Consider the following 16,372-nt stretch of genomic DNA (forward strand, 5'->3'; position numbering starts at 1 on the left):
ATGGTGCTGGGTGTGTTACCCCCGGTGCTCTGTGTCTGGGGAATGTAAATGTAATAGCCGGTGACAAGGTGCATTACTGTAGCTGGGAGAGCTTAGTACCAGGCTGCAGTGTAAGACTGTCCTCTGCATGGTGCTGGGTGTGTTACCCCCGGTGCTCTGTGTCTGGGGAATGTAATGTAATAGCTGGTGACAAGGTGCATTACTGTAGCTGGGAGTGCTTAGTACCAGGCTGTAGTGTAAGACTGTCCTCTGCATGGTGCTGGGTGTGTTATCCCCGGTGCTCTGTGTCTGGGGAATGTAAATGTAATAGCTGGTGACAAGGTGCATTACTGTAGCTGGGAGAGCTTAGTACCAGGCTGCAGTGTAAGACTGTCCTCTGCATGGTGCTGGGTGTGTTACCCCCGGTGCTCTGTGTCTGGGGAATGTAATGTAATAGCTGGTAACAAGGTGCATTACTGTAGCTGGGAGAGCTTAGTACCAGGCTGCAGTGTAAGACTGTCCTCTGCATGGTGCTGGGTGTGTTACCCCCGGTGCTCTGTGTCTGGGGAATGTAATAGCTGGTGACAAGGTGCATTACTGTAGCTGGGAGAGCTTAGTACCAGGCTGTAGTGTAAGACTGTCCTCTGCATGTTGCTGGGTGTGTTACCCCCGGTGCTCTGTGTCTGGGGAATGTAATGTAATAGCTGGTGACAAGGTGCATTACTGTAGCTGGGAGAGCTTAGTACCAGGCTGCAGTGTAAGACTGTCCTCTGCATGATGCTGAGTGTGTTACCCCTGGTGCTCTGTGTCTGGGGAATGTAATGTAATAGCCGGTGACAAGGTGCATTACTGTAGCTGGGAGAGCTTAGTACCAGGCTGCAGTGTAAGACTGTCCTCTGCATGGTGCTGGGTGTGTTACCCCCGGTGCTCTGTGTCTGGGGAATGTAATGTAATAGCTGGTGACAAGGTGCATTACTGTAGCTGGGAGAGCTTAGTACCAGGCTGCAGTGTAAGACTGTCCTCTGCATGGTGCTGGGTGTGTTACCCCCGGTGCTCTGTGTCTGGGGAATGTAATGTAATAGCTGGTGACAAGGTGCATTACTGTAGCTGGGAGAGCTTAGTACCAGGCTGCAGTGTAAGACTGTCCTCTGCATGGTGCTGGGTGTGTTACCCCCGGTGCTCTGTGTCTGGGGAATGTAATAGCTGGTGACAAGGTGCATTACTGTAGCTGGGAGAGCTTAGTACCAGGCTGCAGTGTAAGACTGTCCTCTGCATGGTGCTGGGTGTGTTACCCCCGTTGCTCTGTGTCTGGGGAATGTAAATGTAATAGCCGGTGACAAGGTGCATTACTGTAGCAGGGAGAGCTTAGTACCAGGCTGCAGTGTAAGACTGTCCTCTGCATGATGCTGGGTGTGTTACCCCCGGTGCTCTGTGTCTGGGGAATGTAATGTAATAGCGGGTGACAAGGTGCATTACTGTAGCTGGGAGAGCTTAGTACCAGGCTGTAGTGTAAGACTGTCCTCTGCATGGTGCTGGGTGTGTTACCCCCGGTGCTCTGTGTCTGGGGAATGTAAATGTAATAGCTGGTGACAAGGTGCATTAATGTAGCTGGGAGAGCTTAGTACCAGGCTGCAGTGTAAGACTGTCCTCTGCATAGTGCTGGGTGTGTTACCCCCGGTGCTCTGTGTCTGGGGAATGTAATGTAATAGCTGGTGACAAGGTGCATTACTGTAGGTGGGAGAGCTTAGTACCAGGCTGCAGTATAAGACTGTCCTCTGCATGGTGCTGGGTGTGTTACCCCCGGTGCTCTGTGTCTGGGGAATGTAATGTAATAGCCGGTGACAAGGTGCATTACAGTAGCTGGGAGAGCTTAGTACCAGGCTGCAGTATAAGACTGTCCTCTGCATGATGCTGGGTGTGTTACCCCCGGTGCTCTGTGTCTGGGGAATGTAATGTAATAGCTGGTGACAAGGTGCATTACTGTAGCTGGGAGAGCTTAGTACCAGGCTGCAGTATAAGACTGTCCTCTGCATGGTGCTGGGTGTGTTACCCCCGGTGCTCTGTGTCTGGGGAATGTAATGCAATAGCCGGTGACAAGGTGCATTACAGTAGCTGGGAGAGCTTAGTACCAGGCTGCAGTATAAGACTGTCCTCTGCATGATGCTGGGTGTGTTACGCCCGGTGCTCTGTGTCTGGGGAATGTAATGTAATAGCTGGTGACAAGGTGCATTACTGTAGCTGGGAGAGCTTAGTACCAGGCTGTAGTGTAAGACTGTCCTCTGCATGGTGCTGGGTGTGTTACCCCCGGTGCTCTGTGTCTGGGGAATGTAATGTAATAGCTGGTGACAAGGTGCATTACTGTAGCTGGCAGAGCTTAGTACCAGGCTGCAGTGTAAGACTGTCCTCTGCATGGTGCTGGGTGTGTTACCCCCGGTGCTCTGTGTCTGGGGAATGTAATGTAATAGCTGGTGACAAGGTGCATTACTGTAGCTGGGAGTGCTTAGTACCAGGCTGCAGTGTAAGACTGTCCTCTGCATGGTGCTGGGTGTGTTACCCCCGCTGCTCTGTGTCTGGGGAATGTAATGTAATAGCTGGTGACAAGGTGCATTACTGTAGCTGGGAGTGCTTAGTACCAGGCTGTAGTGTAAGACTGTCCTCTGCATGGTGCTGGGTGTGTTACCCCCGGTGCTCTGTGTCTGGGGAATGTAATGTAATAGCTGGTGACAAGGTGCATTACTGTAGCTGGGAGAGCTTAGTACCAGGCTGCAGTGTAAGACTGTCCTCTGCATGGTGCTGGGTGTGTTACCCCCGGTGCTCTGTGTCTGGGGAATGTAATGTAATAGCTGGTGACAAGGTGCATTACTGTAGCTGGGAGAGCTTAGTACCAGGCTGAAGTGTAAGACTGTCCTCTGCATGGTGCTAGGTGTGTTACCCCCGGTGCTCTGTGTCTGGGGAATGTAATGTAATAGCTGGTAACAAGGTGCATTACTGTAGCTGGGAGAGCTTAGTACCAGGCTGCAGTGTAAGACTGTCCTCTGCATGGTGCTGGGTGTGTTACCCCCGGTGCTCTGTGTCTGGGGAATGTAATGTAATAGCTGGTAACAAGGTGCATTACTGTAGCTGGGAGAGCTTAGTACCAGGCTGCAGTGTAAGACTGTCCTCTGCATGGTGCTGGGTGTGTTACCCCCGGTGCTCTGTGTCTGGGGAATGTAATGTAATAGCTGGTGACAAGGTGCATTACTGTAGCTGGGAGAGCTTAGTACCAGGCTGCAGTGTAAGACTGTCCTCTGCATGGTGCTGGGTGTGTTACCCCCGGTGCTCTGTGTCTGGGGAATGTAATGTAATAGCTGGTGACAAGGTGCATTACTGTAGCTGGGAGAGCTTAGTACCAGGCTGCAGTGTAAGACTGTCCTCTGCATGGTGCTGGGTGTGTTACCCCCGGTGCTCTGTGTCTGGGGAATGTAATGTAATAGCCGGTGACAAGGTGCATTACTGTAGCTGGGAGAGCTTAGTACCAGGCTGCAGTGTAAGACTGTCCTCTGCATGGTGCTGGGTGTGTTACCCCCCCGGTGCTCTGTGTCTGGGGAATGTAATGTAATAGCTGGTGACAAGGTGCATTACTGTAGCTGGGAGAGCTTAGTACCAGGCTGCAGTGTAAGACTGTCCTCTGCATGGTGCTGGGTGTGTTACCCCTGGTGCTCTGTGTCTGGGGAATGTAATGTAATAGCTGGTAACAAGGTGCATTACTGTAGCTGGGAGAGCTTAGTACCAGGCTGCAGTGTAAGACTGTCCTCTGCATGGTGCTGGGTGTGTTACCCCCGGTGCTCTGTGTCTGGGGAATGTAATGTAATAGCCGGTGACAAGGTGCATTACTGTAGCAGGGAGAGCTTAGTACCAGGCTGCAGTGTAAGACTGTCCTCTGCATGGTGCTGGGTGTGTTACCCCCGGTGCTCTGTGTCTGGGGAATGTAATGTAATAGCTGGTGACAAGGTGCATTACTGTAGCTGGGAGAGCTTAGTACCAGGCTGCAGTGTAAGACTGTCCTCTGCATGGTGCTGGGTGTGTTACCCCCGGTGCTCTGTGTCTGGGGAATGTAATGTAATAGCTGGTGACGAGGTGCATTACTGTAGCTGGGAGAGCTTAGTACCAGGCTGCAGTATAAGACAGTCCTCTGCATGGTGCTGAGTGTGTTACCCCCGGTGCTCTGTGTCTGGGGAATGTAATGTAATAGCTGGTGACAAGGTGCATTACTGTAGCTGGGAGAGCTTAGTACCAGGCTGCAGTGTAAGACTGTCCTCTGCATGGTGCTGGGTGTGTTACCCCCGGTGCTCTGTGTCTGGGGAATGTAATGTAATAGCTGGTGACAAGGTGCATTACTGTAGCTGGGAGAGCTTAGTACCAGGCTGCAGTATATGACTGTCCTCTGCATGGTGCTGGGTGTGTTACCCCCGGTGCTCTGTGTCTGGGGAATGTAATGTAATAGCCGGTGACAAGGTGCATTACTGTAGCTGGGAGAGCTTAGTACCAGGCTGCAGTGTAAGACTGTCCTCTGCATGGTGCTGGGTGTGTTACCCCCGGTGCTGTGTGTCTGGGGAATGTAATGTAATAGCTGGTGACAAGGTGCATTACTGTAGCTGGGAGAGCTTAGTACCAGGCTGCAGTATAAGACAGTCCTCTGCATGGTGCTGAGTGTGTTACCCCCGGTGCTCTGTGTCTGGGGAATGTAATGTAATAGCTGGTGACAAGGTGCATTACTGTAGCTGGGAGAGCTTAGTACCAGGCTGCAGTGTAAGACTGTCCTCTGCATGGTGCTGGGTGTGTTACCCCCGGTGCTCTGTGTCTGGGGAATGTAATGTAATAGCTGGTGACAAGGTGCATTACTGTAGCTGGGAGAGCTTAGTACCAGGCTGCAGTATATGACTGTCCTCTGCATGGTGCTGGGTGTGTTACCCCCGGTGCTCTGTGTCTGGGGAATGTAATGTAATAGCCGGTGACAAGGTGCATTACTGTAGCTGGGAGAGCTTAGTACCAGGCTGCAGTGTAAGACTGTCCTCTGCATGGTGCTGGGTGTGTTACCCCCGGTGCTGTGTGTCTGGGGAATGTAATGTAATAGCTGGTGACAAGGTGCATTACTGTAGCAGGGAGAGCTTAGTACCAGGCTGCAGTGTAAGACTGTCCTCTGCATGGTGCTGGGTGTGTTACCCCCGGTGCTCTGTGTCTGGGGAATGTAATGTAATAGCTGGTGACAAGGTGCATTACTGTAGCTGGGAGAGCTTAGTACCAGGCTGCAGTGTAAGACTGTCCTCTGCATGGTGCTGGGTGTGTTACCCCCGGTGCTCTGTGTCTGGGGAATGTAATGTAATAGCTGGTGACGAGGTGCATTACTGTAGCTGGGAGAGCTTAGTACCAGGCTGCAGTATAAGACAGTCCTCTGCATGGTGCTGAGTGTGTTACCCCCGGTGCTCTGTGTCTGGGGAATGTAATGTAATAGCTGGTGACAAGGTGCATTACTGTAGCTGGGAGAGCTTAGTACCAGGCTGCAGTGTAAGACTGTCCTCTGCATGGTGCTGGGTGTGTTACCCCCGGTGCTCTGTGTCTGGGGAATGTAATGTAATAGCTGGTGACAAGGTGCATTACTGTAGCTGGGAGAGCTTAGTACCAGGCTGCAGTATATGACTGTCCTCTGCATGGTGCTGGGTGTGTTACCCCCGGTGCTCTGTGTCTGGGGAATGTAATGTAATAGCCGGTGACAAGGTGCATTACTGTAGCTGGGAGAGCTTAGTACCAGGCTGCAGTGTAAGACTGTCCTCTGCATGGTGCTGGGTGTGTTACCCCCGGTGCTGTGTGTCTGGGGAATGTAATGTAATAGCTGGTGACAAGGTGCATTACTGTAGCTGGGAGAGCTTAGTACCAGGCTGCAGTATAAGACAGTCCTCTGCATGGTGCTGAGTGTGTTACCCCCGGTGCTCTGTGTCTGGGGAATGTAATGTAATAGCTGGTGACAAGGTGCATTACTGTAGCTGGGAGAGCTTAGTACCAGGCTGCAGTGTAAGACTGTCCTCTGCATGGTGCTGGGTGTGTTACCCCCGGTGCTCTGTGTCTGGGGAATGTAATGTAATAGCTGGTGACAAGGTGCATTACTGTAGCTGGGAGAGCTTAGTACCAGGCTGCAGTATATGACTGTCCTCTGCATGGTGCTGGGTGTGTTACCCCCGGTGCTCTGTGTCTGGGGAATGTAATGTAATAGCCGGTGACAAGGTGCATTACTGTAGCTGGGAGAGCTTAGTACCAGGCTGCAGTGTAAGACTGTCCTCTGCATGGTGCTGGGTGTGTTACCCCCGGTGCTGTGTGTCTGGAGAATGTAATGTAATAGCTGGTGACAAGGTGCATTACTGTAGTTGGGAGAGCTTAGTACCAGGCTGCAGTGTAAGACTGTCCTCTGCATGGTGCTGGGTGTGTTACCCCCGGTGCTCTGTGTCTGGGGAATGTAATGTAATAGCTGGTGACAAGGTGCATTACTGTAGCTGGGAGAGCTTAGTACCAGGCTGCAGTATATGACTGTCCTCTGCATGGTGCTGGGTGTGTTACCCCCGGTGCTCTGTGTCTGGGGAATGTAATGTAATAGCCGGTGACAAGGTGCATTACTGTAGCTGGGAGAGCTTAGTACCAGGCTGCAGTATATGACTGTCCTCTGCATGGTGCTGGGTGTGTTACCCCCGGTGCTCTGTGTCTGGGGAATGTAATGTATTAGCTGGTGACGAGGTGCTTTACTGTAGCTGGGAGAGCTTAGTACCAGGCTGCAGTGTAAGGCTGGGTAACTACAGATTGTCTGACCAACCATCCAACTAGTTGATTGGTTGGAATTGAAATCTGGTAAGGTATGAAAGCAAATGACAATCAGCAATTTGCTCTCAAACGCTGGAAAATGGACAAAAATTGTTGTTTGAATCAAACATGTAACAAGCTTGTCTGACGCCATCTTCATCTGTTTTCTGGCATTTAGGAGCAAATTGCTGATCAGTTACTCCCATACATTACCAGATTTACATTCCAACCAATCAACTAGTTGGCTGTTTGGACAGATAATCTTTAGGTGTGTACGCAGCCTAACAGCTACTATAGGCGGGAGTACGTGATACTACAGAGGAGTAATAATAATAACAACAGAGTAACAGCTACTATAGGCGGGAGTACGTGATACTACAGAGGAGTAATAATAATAACAACAGAGTAACAGCTACTATAGGCGGGAGTACGTGATACTACAGAGGAGTAATAATAACAACAACAGAGTAACAGCTACTATAGGTGGGAGTACGTGATACTACAGAGGAGTAATAATAATAACAACAACAGAGTAACAGTTACTATAGGCAGCAGTACGTGATACTACAGAGGAGCAGTAGTAATACTAATAATAACAACAGAGTAACCGTTACTATAGGCAGCAGTATGTGATACTATAGAGGAGTTATAATAATAATAACAACAACAACAACAGAGTAGCAGTATGTGATATTCCAGAGTAATAATAATAACAACAACAGAGTAACCATTACTATAGGCAGCAGTATGTGATACTACAGAGGAGTAATAACAACAACAACAACAACAACAACAGAGTAACAGTTAGTATAGGCAGTATTACATAATACTACAGAGGAGTCATAATGATAATAACAGAGTAACAGTTACAATAGGCAGCAGTATATGATACTACAGAGGAGTAGTAATATAAACAACAACAGAGTAACAGTTACTATAGGCAGCATTATGTGATACTACAGATGAGGAGTAATAATAACAGAGTAACTGTTACTATAGGCAGCAGTACGTGATACTACAGAGGAGTAGTAATAATATAAACAACAACAGAGTAACAGTTACTATAGGCACTAGTACATGATACTACAGAGGAGTAGTATTAATAACAACAGAGTAACAGTTACTATAGGCAGCAGTACTTGATACTACAGAGGAGCAGTAGTAATACTAATAATAACAACAGAGTAACCATTACTATAGGCAGCAGTATGTGATACTACAGAGTAATAACAACAACAACAGAGTAACAGTTACTATAGGCAGCAGTACATGATACTACAGAGGAGTAGTAATAATAACATCAGCAACAGTTCAAAGCTACTATAGGTAGCAGTACATGATACTACAGAGGAGCAGTAATAATAATAGCAGAATCACAGTTACTATAGGCAGCAGTATGTGATACTAGAGGAGTAGCAATAACAGCAACAACAAGAGTAACAGTTACTATAGGTAGTAGTATGTGATCCTACAGAATAGTAGTAGTAATAACAACAGAGTAACCATTACTATAGGCAGCAGTATGTGATACTACAGAGGAGAAATAATAATAATGATAATAACAACAGAGTAACAGCTACTATAGGCGGGAGTACGTGATACTACAGAGGAGTACTAATAATAACAACAACAGAGTAACAGTAGCAGTATGTGATATTCCAGAGTAATAATAATAACAACAACAACAGAGTAACAGTTACTATAGGTAGCAGTACGTGATACTAAAGAGGAGTAGTAATAATAACAACAACAGAGTAACCATTACTATAGGCAGCAGTATGTGATGCTACAGAGGAGTAATAACAACAACAGCAACAGAGTAACAGTTAGTATAGGCAGTATTACATGATACTACAGAGGAATAATAATGATAATAACAGAGTAATAGTTACTATTGGGAGCAGTATGTGATACTACAGAGGAGCAATAATAATAACAGATTTACAGTTAATATGGGCAGCAGTATGTGATACTACAGAGGAATAGTAATAATAATAACAGAGTAACAGTTACTATAGGCAGCAGTACATGATAATACAGAGGAGTAGTAATAATAATAACAGAGTAACAGTTACTATAGGCACTAGTACATGATACTACAGAGGAGTAGTATTAATAACAACAGAGTAACAGTTACTATAGGCAGCAGTACATGATACTACAGAAGAGTAGAAATATTAATCATAACATCAACAACAGATTAACAGTTACTATAGGCAACCTTATGTGATACTACAGAGGAATAATAATAATAATAACAACAACAACAGAGTAATTGTTACTATAGGCAGCAGTATGTGATACTACAGAGGAGTAGCAATAACAACAACAACAAGAGTAACAGTTACTATAGGTAGTAGTATGTGATCCTACAGAGTAGTAGTAGTAATAATAAAAAAGTAATAGTTACTAAAGGCAGCAGCATGTGATACTACAGAGGAGTAATAATAATAAAACAGAGTAACAGTTACTATAGGCAGCAGTACATGATACTACAGAGGAGTAATAATAATAATCATAACATCAAGAACAGAGTAACAGTTACGATAGGCAACCTTATGTGATACTACAGAGTAGTAGTAATAATAACAACAACAACACAGTAACAGTTACTATAGGCAGCAGTACATGATACTACAGTGTAGTAGTAGTAATAATAACAGGTTAAAGTTACTATAGGCAGCAGTATGTGATACTACAGAGAAGGAGTAGTAATAATAACAACAACAACAACAGAGTAATGGTTACTATAGGCAGCAGTACGTGATACTACAGAGGAGTAGTAATAACAACAGAGTAACAGTTACTATAGGTAGTAGTATGTGATACTACAGTAGTGTTCACTCTAGCTCCGGCACGAGGCAGGGCGCCGGAGCTAGAGAGGGCACTTTTGTGCGCACGCGTGACCAAGAAGGGGGCGTGGTCATCGAAAAGGGGACGTGTCTATAAGACGCGTCCCCTTTTCGTCACTCTTGGGGCGTGCCCGGCACTTACGGACACGCCAGACAGCCCCCAAGCCCTGCAGACAGGGAGAGTAGATGCAGGGCGCATGCGCCCGGCGTCTATTCTCCGGCGGTGACCGGGTCACCGCACATTTCTACACCCGCGGGACACTGCGACCCGCGGGTGAAGACGGCTCCCGCAGGCTGTTACGGCAGGGCGCTTTTTGCTCTCCTTATGGAGGGCAGGGCGCTTTTTGCCTTCCAGAAAGAGGGCAGGGCGCCGCGCCCCGCTAAAACAGCCTAGCGGGAACGCTATACAGAGTACTAGTAATAACAACAGAGTAACAGTTACTATAGGCAGCAGTACATGATACTACAGAGGAGGAGTAGTAGTAATAATAACAACAAAAACAGAGTAACAGTTACTATAATCAGCAGTACGTGATACTACAAAGGAGTAGCAGTAATAATAACAGAGTAACCGTTACTATAGGCAGCAGTGATACTACAGAGAAGGAATAGTAATAGCTGCAGCAGAATAACAGTTACTATAGGCAACAGTATGTGATACTACAGAGGAATAGTAGTAATAGTAATAACAACAACAGAGAAAAGTTAAAAATACAAAAAAGGCTGAAGAAAATAGCGCTTCCTAAGTGATCTGAAGAGTGAGAAGAGACTGCTGCCAAGGAGAAGAATTTGTGTATTACTTCAAAAACTAATAGAAACAAATTGGCTGCGCTCATTCAATCACGCTAGGTGTGTATATTATAAACCATACTTGGGTATGAAGTGTAAAATTATTTTATTAGACAATCTCATAAACAAATATATTAAAATATTCAGATCTCAAGCGGAGCATATATATGTTCCTACAAAAATTAAGAATACATACATACATACATACATACATATAAAAAACATATAGTTAATAAAAAAAAAGGGATATGATAGGTATAGTCAATTTTTCCTGGTTAGAATGTTGCCAGGCAAAGGAAAAAAGAAAAGAAGAATAAATGTGTCCCTTGGATAATGATACACTGTATCTGTGGCAATTTTGTGGCTAGTGCAACAGTCTGATATAATGTTGCTGTATTAAGTAGGCAACATGAAATGAGCTCACCCGATTTCTTTTCTTGTGTTCTTATGTTGCTGGCTGGTATGACAGCCTGTGATCTGCAGATCAGAAATGCCAATATTCCGTGTGTAACGTTGTATAGATCCCGGTGGCTGCGGCATGTACCGTCGTGTGTCTGTCTCCTTTCATCGCGGGAACTCTCGATGGTAATGCTCCGCTCCGTATCAGGTAATGTATCTCTGCTGTCAGAGCCGCCGGCCGGCTTAGCTGGAAACCTGCTTGTGAGCAGGTGCCTGCGGTCACGTGGAAATGGTATGAACACCAGCGGAGTAACAGGGAAAAGTCACTATAGACAGCAGTACGTGATACTACAAAGTAGTAGTAGTAGTAGTAGTAATAATAATAACAACAACAACAGAGTAACCGTTACTATAGGCAGCAGTACGTGATACTACAAAGTAGTAGTAGTAGTAATAATAACAACAACAACAACAGAGTAACCGTTACTATAGGCAGCAGTACATGATACTACAGAGAAGGAATAGTATATAGCTGCAACAGAGTATCAGTTACTATAGTCAGCAGTATGTGATACTACAGAGTAGTAGTAATAATAACAACAACAGAGTAACCGTTACTATAGTCAGCAGTATGTGATACTACAGAGTAGTAGTAATAATAACAACAACAGAGTAACCGTTACTATAGGCAGCAGTACGTGATACTACAGAGAAGGAATAGTATATAGCTGCAACAGAGTATCAGTTACTATAGTCAGCAGTATGTGATACTACAGAGTAGTAGTAATAATAACTACAAAAGAGTAACTGTTACAATAGGCAGCAGTATGTGATACTACAGAGTAGTAGTAATAATAACAACAGAGTAACAGTTACTATAGGCAGCAGTACGTGATACTACAGAGAAGCAGTAATAATAACAACAACAGAGTAACCGTTACTATAGGCAGCAGTACGTGATACTACAGAGAAGGAATAGTATATAGCTGCAACAGAGTATCAGTTACTATAGTCAGCAGTATGTGATACTACAGAGTAGTAGTAATAATAACTACAACAGAGTAACTGTTACAATAGGCAGCAGTATGTGATACTACAGAGTAGTAGTAATAATAACAACAGAGTAACAGTTACTATAGGCAGCAGTACGTGATACTACAGAGAAGTAGTAGTAATAATAACAACAACAGAGTAACAGTTACTATAGGCAGCAGTACGTGATACTACAGAGAAGTAGTAATAATAACAACAACAGAGTAACAGTTACTATAGGCAGCAGTACGTGATACTACAGAGTAGTAGTAATAATAACAACAACAGAGTAACCGTTACTATAGGCAGCAGTACGTGATACTACAGAGAAGGAATAGTATATAGCTGCAACAGAGTATCAGTTACTATAGTCAGCAGTATGTGATACTACAGAGTAGTAGTAATAATAACTACAACAGAGTAACTGTTACAATAGGCAGCAGTATGTGATACTACAGAGTAGTAGTAATAATAACAACAGAGTAACAGTTACTATAGGCAGCAGTACGTGATACTACAGAGAAGTAGTAGTAATAATAACAACAACAGAGTAACAGTTACTATAGGCAGCAGTACGTGATACTACAGAGAAGTAGTAATAATAACAACAACAGAGTAACAGTTACTATAGGCAGCAGTACGAGATACTACAGAGAAGGAATAGTAATAGCTGCAGCAGAGTAACAGTTACTATAGGCAACAATATATGATACTACAGAGGAATAGTAGTAATAGTAATAACAACAACATGAAAAAGTTACTATAGTCAGCAGTATATGAAACTACAGATGAGTAGTAGTAATAATAACAACAACAGGGAAAAGTTACTATAGGCAGCAGTACGTGATACTACAGAGGAGTAGTAGTAATAATAATATGTAAAAGTTACTATAGGCCGCAGTACGTGATACTACAGAGGAGTAGTAGTAATAATAATATGTAAAAGTTACTATAGGCAGCAGTACGTGATATTACAGAGGAGTAGTAGTAATAATAACAACAGAGTAACCATTACTATAGGCAGCAGTACGTAATACTGCAAAGTAGTAGTAGTAATAATAACAACAACAGAGTTACAATTACTATAGGCAGCAGTACATGATACTACAGAGGAGCAGTAGTAGTAATAATAATAACAACAACAGAGTTAACAGTTACTATAGGCAGCAGGATGTGCTATTACAGAGGAGCAGTAATAATAATAACAATAGGTAAAAATTACTATAGGCAGCAGTACATCATACTACAGAGGAGTAGTAGTAATAACAACAGAGTAACAGTTACTATAGGCAGCAGTACGTGATACTACATAGGAGTAATAATAACAACAACAGGGTAACAGTTACTATAGGCAGCAGTATGTGATACTACAGAGGAGTAGTAATAATAACAACAACAGAGTAACCATTACTATAGGCAGCAGTATGTGATACTACAGGGAAAAGTTACTATAGGCAGCAGTACGTGATACTACAGGGAAAAGTTACAACAGGGAAAAGTTACTATAGGCAGCAGTACGTGATACTACAGAGGAGTAGTAGTAATAATATGTACGTGATACTACATAGGAGTAATAATAACAACAGGGTAACAGTTACTATAGGCAGCAGTATGTGATACTACAGAGGAGTAGTAATAATAACAACAACAGAGTAACCATTACTATAGGCAGCAGTATGTGATACTACAGGGAAAAGTTACTATAGGCAGCAGTACGTGATACTACAGGGAAAAGTTACTATAGGCAGCAGTACGTGATACTACAGGGAAAAGTTACAACAGGGAAAAGTTACTATAGGCAGCAGTACGTGATACTACAGAGGAGTAGTAGTAATAATAATATGTAAAAGTTACTATAGGCAGCAGTACGTGATACTACAGAGGAGTAGTAGTAATAATAATATGTAAAAGTTACTATAGGCAGCAGTACGTGATATTACAGAGGAGTAGTAGTAATAACAACAACAGAGTAACAATTACTATAGGCAGCAGTACATGATACTACAGAGGAGCAGTAGTAGTAATAATAATAACAACAACAGAGTTAACAGTTACTATAGGCAGCAGGATGTGCTATTACAGAGGAGCAGTAATAATAATAACAATAGGTAAAAATTACTATAGGCAGCAGTACGTGATACTACATAGGAGTAATAATAACAACAGGGTAACAGTTACTATAGGCAGCAGTATGTGATACTACAGAGGAGTAGTAGTAATAATAAAAACAACAGGGTAACAGTTACGATAGGCAGCAGTATGTGATACTACAGGAGTAGTAATAATAACAACAGAGTAACTGTTACAATAGGCAGCAGTACGTGATACTAGAGTAGTAATAATAACAACAACAGAGTAACCATTACTATAGGCAGCAGTATGTGATACTACAGGGAAAAGTTACTATAGGCAGCAGTACGTGATACTACAGGGAAAAGTTACAACAGGGAAAAGTTACTATAGGCAGCAGTACGTGATACTACAGAGGAGTAGTAGTAATAATAATATGTAAAAGTTACTATAGGCAGCAGTACGTGATACTACAGAGGAGTAGTAGTAATAATAATATGTAAAAGTTACTATAGGCAGCAGTACGTGATATTACAGAGGAGTAGTAGTAATAATAACAACAGAGTAACCATTACTATAGGCAGCAGTACGTAATACTGCAAAGTAGTAGTAGTAATAATAACAACAGAGTAACAATTACTATAGGCAGCAGTACATGATACTACAGAGGAGCAGTAGTAGTAATAATAATAACAACAACAGAGTTAACAGTTACTATAGGCAGCAGGATGTGCTATTACAGAGGAGTAATAATAACAACAACAGGGTAACAGTTACTATAGGCAGCAGTATGTGATACTACAGAGGAGTAGTAATAATAACAACAACAGAGTAACCATTACTATAGGCAGCAGTATGTGATACTACAGAGGAGTAGTAGTAATAATAAAAACAACAGGGTAACAGTTACGATAGGCAGCAGTATGTGATACTACAGGAGTAGTAATAATAACAACAGAGTAACTGTTACAATAGGCAGCAGTACGTGATACTAGAGGAGTAGTAGTAGTAATAATAACAACAAAAACAGAGTAACAGTTACTATAGGCAGCAGTATGTGATACTACAGAGGAGGAGTAGTAGTAATAATAACAACAGAGGAGCAGTTACTATAGGCAGCAGTACGTGATACTACAGAGAAGGTATAGTAATAGCTGCAGCAGAGTAACAGTTACTATAGGAAACAAAATGTGATACTACAGAGGAATTGTAGTAATAGTAATAACAACAACAGGGAAAAGTTACTATAGGCAGCAGTATGTGATACTACAGAGGAGTAGTAATAATAATAACAATAGGTAAAAGTTACTATAGGCAGCAGTATGTGATACTACAGAGGAGTAGTAGCAATAATAACAAGAGAGTAACAGTTACCATAGGTAGTAGTATGTGATACTACAGAGAAGTAGTAATAACAACAGAGTAATAGTTACTATAGGCAGCAGTATGTGATACTGTAGAGGAGTAGTAATAATAATAACAAGAGAGTAACAGTTACCATAGGTAGTAGTATGTGATACTACAGAGAAGTAGTAATAACAACAGAGTAACCATTACTATAGGCAGCAGTACGTGATACTACAGAGGAGTAGTAGTAGTAATAACAACAACAGAGTAACAGTTACTATAGTCAGCAGTATGTGATACTACAGAGGAGTAGTAGTAGTAATAACAGAGTAACAGTTACTATAGGCAACAGTACGTGATACTACAGAGAAGGTATAGTAATATATAGCAGAGTAACAGTTATTATGGGCAGGAGTACCTGATATTACAGTCAAGAAGGAAAAACAGATTTGAATAATATTTCTGATCCCTATAAGTAATGATTGTTACATATTGGATAAGTGTAGTAACGAAGGCGATTAGTCATTAGTGTAACAGTTGCTACAGGCAGTAATGATACAATGTTGCCACTTAACCCTCCGTAGACATACATCGGGCCAGTGCTGATCTCCGTTAACCCTTTCAAACAGCTGCCGTATTTTACGGAGAGGGAGATTGAGATGTACCAGGGAGCGGTGAGTGAATGTGGGGTCCCAGATAATACTATTCCATGCAAATGTAATGCATGACCTCTTCAGGGGCCCAGGGCACTGGCTCAGTGTATAATATGTTATAGGAGACACTGTGCTTGGTGACTGGGTGGATCATGGGAACACAGGTAAAGGACAGAACATGTATGTACAACGGCCAGGTTATAATGTTATACTGCAGGGTTACTGGTATTATTATTATTTGTTTACCAGTTACTTGCTACGTTACAGTGTCCCAGCCACTCACACTGTAACGTAGCGCTTCACATGCAGATACAGACTCAGTCCCAGCCGCTCACACTGTAACGTAGCGCTTCACATGCAGATACAGACTCAGTCCCAGCCGCTCACACTGTAACGTAGCGCTTCACATGCAGATACAGACTCAGT

At 43.5% G+C, this 16,372-nt stretch overlaps 1 protein-coding gene across 2 annotated transcripts in view; it reads left to right on the plus strand.

Moving 5' to 3' along the window:
- LOC148454371 (unconventional myosin-Ie-like) overlaps positions 1 to 16,372 on the plus strand; it is a 176,824-nt gene that overhangs the window by 51,503 nt on the left and 108,949 nt on the right. For both annotated transcript variants that reach the window (XM_088460952.1, XM_088460953.1), the window contains exon 3: positions 15,878 to 15,967. In XM_088460952.1, coding sequence (XP_088317078.1) covers positions 15,878 to 15,967 — 90 coding nt within the window. The remainder of the gene's footprint in view (positions 1 to 15,877; positions 15,968 to 16,372) is intronic.

This window comes from Taudactylus pleione, unplaced genomic scaffold (assembly GCF_031769625.1).
Source record: "Taudactylus pleione unplaced genomic scaffold, aTauple2 ptg000997l, whole genome shotgun sequence".
Classification (NCBI taxonomy): Eukaryota; Metazoa; Chordata; class Amphibia; order Anura; family Myobatrachidae; genus Taudactylus; species Taudactylus pleione.